Source organism: Malania oleifera, chromosome 4, assembly GCF_029873635.1.
Source record: "Malania oleifera isolate guangnan ecotype guangnan chromosome 4, ASM2987363v1, whole genome shotgun sequence".
NCBI classification, from domain to species: domain Eukaryota; kingdom Viridiplantae; phylum Streptophyta; class Magnoliopsida; order Santalales; family Ximeniaceae; genus Malania; species Malania oleifera.
Window position 1 is genome coordinate 110363818 of NC_080420.1, and position 4142 is coordinate 110367959.

The following is a 4142-nucleotide window of genomic DNA, read 5'->3' on the forward strand; positions in this document are numbered from 1 at the left end:
CTAAATTAATTTAAAGTTAGGTGCTTTTAAAGATGATTTATCTTTACCTTATTTGTAGTAGATTTATATGTTTTTTTAATTAAAATTTTAACATTATTTATAGTAAATCTTATTTACACCTACATGATATACCTGTAATGTGAACCCGTGAGATCGGAATCCCTTGAACCCACAAATAAATTGAAAACTTACCCAAAAACGCTAAGAATTAAGTCAAGATGATCAGTTGAAATCTTGTTTCAAGAACATAAATTCAAGTGAGAACGACATAAAAGTTTGGCGTTTGATAAGTTCTTAATTCATTCAAAAACAAGTAGAGAAAACTAAAAATTATCTATGATAAAAACTCCATTTACGTTCAACTTGTGGACAATGCGACTACAAGTCTATTTTCAAACCTCCTCCATGAAACCCTTAGCCCAACAAAGGCCTACATCAATTAACAGACATGTGCTGAACATCTCAAGCCCAAAACACCCTAAACTACACGCCTATAACTAATAAATTAAATAAGTTCAAATGCCTACACCCATAGAAACATAAAATAGGTCCACACGCCTATACTTAATGAACTAAAGAGTCTACACTAAACCACTAGGCTATGCCCCCCTCCCCCCTTTGTAGTTTGAATCACATGGATTAAAGCCGATTCTTCTTCTTTCAAGTGCATTTTGAATGTTGGGATCTTACTTGATAAATTTGCAAGTTAGGTCAAAGTGGATTGCACAAGTCCTTGCATTATTTCCTTAATCTTCTTAACTTCTGACCTTGTGATTGACCCATTTGGAACTTGCAAGAGATCTTTAAGACTCGATCCACCATGGTGCCCATTAACCTGTCTTATTACTTTTTCATAATACATATAGTTTTTTGTTAGTTATATGAGTGAAAAAAAAATTGTATTTGAATAATTATTTTAAAAAAAATTTGAATTCACCAACTTGATTATCATCTAAAGTTTCATCTTAACTATAAATTTGCGACTTTTTAGAATAATAGAAAAATAAAAGTTTTTTCTTACTTAATTTTATTAATGTTAAAGATTTGCTTAATTATCCTAGATCAATGCTAATTTTATGAAATTTTAATTGTGAAAAATACTTTCTATTCTATACTAGAAATACATTCCTCTTCAAGCATGTTGTAAAAAGCAAAAATTTAAGTTCAAATGTTACATAAAATTACAATTATAAAATTAAAAAATCCACTAATCAAATAAAAAATACTTTTTTGTGGAGATGACTTGTTTTCAAGGGATGTTGATATTTTGTTCAATTAACTAAGCATTTTTTTTTGGATACAGAGATGAAAAAAATAAAAAGAAAAAAATTAAGATCACATGAAATTAACACCAATTAGTTAAGTTTTACTCATTTTAAAAATTAATTAATTAAGAAAGAAAAATAAAAAATAATTAATTATAGAAAAAATTAAAAGGCACATATCAGTAGGGGTGTGCAATCGATCAATTTAGCCAATTCAACCAATTAAACAAATTAACCAAATTTTTTCAATTAACCTCACCCTATAATCGAACCGACTGAATTGAACTCTTTAATCGAATCGTACCTGATCGAACTGAATTGTCGGGTAATTCGGTTAATTGAATTTAACCGAATAAAATTAATATTAATTATAAAAAAAATATGAATGTAACTTGTATGTCGAAATGGGAATGCCTGAATGGGAAGGGAATCTGAGAATGACCAAATGAAACATTGAAAGTTTGGAACCTTAACCTAAAATCATATAATTTAATAATTTATATTTAATTATTAATTAATTAAAATTCAGGTAATTCGATTAACCGAATTACATTTTCCTCATACTCGAATCAAAAACCGAATATCCGAAATTATGCATTCTGAAATCGAACTAAACTAAATTATAAATTAATCAAACCGAATCGACTAAATTCGATCAATTAATTCAATTAATTATATTATACCAAATTATACTTACCCCTATATCTCATAAATAATTTCAGGCCGAAGGATGTCAGGCCCAAAACACCCGCGGCGGGCCCAAAATAGAGTCCGAAATTTTTAAAAAATCAAAAGTGTTTCGATGTCTTAAAAAGTGTTTCCCGCGAATGTTCGTCTATTGTCACGCTGGCGATCCTCCGGACCGCGTATCAGCCAATCAGCGCTCACCCTCACTTTCTATATATTCCAAAAACCAGTCCATTTGCTTTCGTCTCGTTCTCTTTCTCTGCGACTCTGCGAAACCTAAAATCTAGGGTTAGGGTTTGTGATATAGATTAACAGCGAAGATGAGTTCTGGGGGTTCTACCAAGGGTGGGCGGGGCAAGCCCAAGGCGACGAAGTCGGTGTCGCGATCTCACAAGGCGGGTCTGCAGTTCCCTGTGGGGAGGATCGCTAGGTTCCTCAAGGCTGGCAAGTACGCCGAGCGAGTTGGTGCTGGAGCGCCTGTCTATCTCTCGGCTGTTCTCGAGTATCTCGCTGCTGAGGTTAGTTTGATTTGCTCATATAGGTGGTTTCTTTGTTTCGTGAAATTCATTGAGTTTTTGGTGGCGATGTCGAAAGCTAGTCTCTTTGACTAGGATTTGGTCTGATTGAATGCACGCTTCTTCGGCCTTGAAGTTTCTACCTTTGAATTGAAGCTCACCGTCTGGGCTGATTGATTTGACCTGTTATAATGTTTAAGCGTTCCAATCGCGTCATGAAAAATGCCCTCTGATTTATCCTTTTTTTACGAATTTGATTCCTAATTGCATCCATTGTTCTGGATTCCGTCTTTTATCTCGCTGGATCGTATTTGTTTTAACTACTTCGTTGGAAATGGTTTTCCCCCTCCCTTACATTCTACCGTGATCGCAATTTTTTTTTTTTTTTTTCATTTTACATTTGATTACACAACTATTTGTTCGTAGATTTGTGCGCCCATTTTACGTTTGTTTTTTCCCCTCTTGTTGCTCTGATTTCTGTTAAATTTTATGCAATTGAAAGGAGGACTATTTGGGGTTTCGTCTCTAGTTTAAGATGTTGATTATGTAGTAATGTGTTTCTGCTTCATTATTAATTCCGTTTTGTGCGTTTGGTTTAGGTTTTGGAGTTGGCTGGGAATGCGGCAAGGGACAACAAGAAGAATAGAATAGTTCCAAGGCACATACAGCTTGCAGTCAGGAATGATGAGGAGCTGAGCAAGCTTTTGGGATCTGTAACCATAGCAAACGGAGGTGTTTTGCCAAACATTCATCAAACTCTTTTGCCCAAAAAGGCTGGCAAGGACAAGGGCGAGATTGGATCTGCTTCCCAGGAGTTCTAGGCTTTCTGGGTTTCATCTTTTATCAAGTTTTCAGATGTGTAACATACCTGTTCTTTTTGTACTTTAGTTATGGTAACTGAAATTTCATGTTATACTCTTTTTGAGGTTCAAACAGTATTATGACATTTTGGTTTGTCAATCAATGCCTTTTGAATCTTTGGTTGCAATCATTATATATCAATGCTCGTTCAGGATTGGAAAATGATGTCAAAACAGATCAAATAAGAGCATTTCCATGACATTAAACCATTTTGTTCTGGGAAAAAAATGTTCTTGAAGTATGTTATGTTAGGGCATATTTTGGAATCTGCAAATTGAGTGATTACATTTGGGTTGAGTATTGGCCAGTAAGATTTTGTGTTGTATTTCCATGATTCTTCAAAATCAGAAGACAATTTTAGGCGTGTGTGCTTGCATACTCCCCCCTGAATGATCGCATTTCACCTTTTTAGAACTTGGGCTTCCCCATGATTTGCCATTTCCCCCTCGTGGAAATTTTGCTTTCTGCAGATAGTTTTCTCTTCTGTTGTGAAACTGTATATTCTGGGTTTTTTCCCCTCTTAAATTAGAATGAAGAGAAGGGTTGTCAATGATCCATGAGCTATTACATGTTAATTAGGTTGGAAATGGCAAATTTTCTTGGGAGTTTGGGGGAAATGCATTCATGATGTTGGATACTTGTGCTTTAATCAAATGTGGAATTGAGATGCTATGCTTGGGAATCTTGGAAGATATTATGAACTAAATGACATGATATGGAGTTGGCTAAAAAAGGGGGGAGAGAGGAGAGCCTTTGGGTATGTTCACTTCTGCATTTTTGTTTTAGGTACACTCTTATTGCTTGCCAAAGATCC

The 4142-nt window shown here is 34.5% G+C and overlaps 1 protein-coding gene across 1 annotated transcript; it reads left to right on the forward strand.

The window, feature by feature from the left end:
- The first annotated feature begins 2102 nt into the window (after positions 1 to 2102).
- On the forward strand, positions 2103 to 3455 carry LOC131152914 (histone H2AX-like). The gene is made up of 2 exons (XM_058104867.1): positions 2103 to 2470; positions 3067 to 3455. The coding sequence occupies exons 1-2, from the start codon at positions 2273 to 2275 to the stop codon at positions 3286 to 3288; spliced, it is 420 nt and encodes a 139-aa protein (XP_057960850.1). The 5' UTR covers positions 2103 to 2272; the 3' UTR covers positions 3289 to 3455.
- Positions 3456 to 4142: the final 687 nt, after the last annotated feature.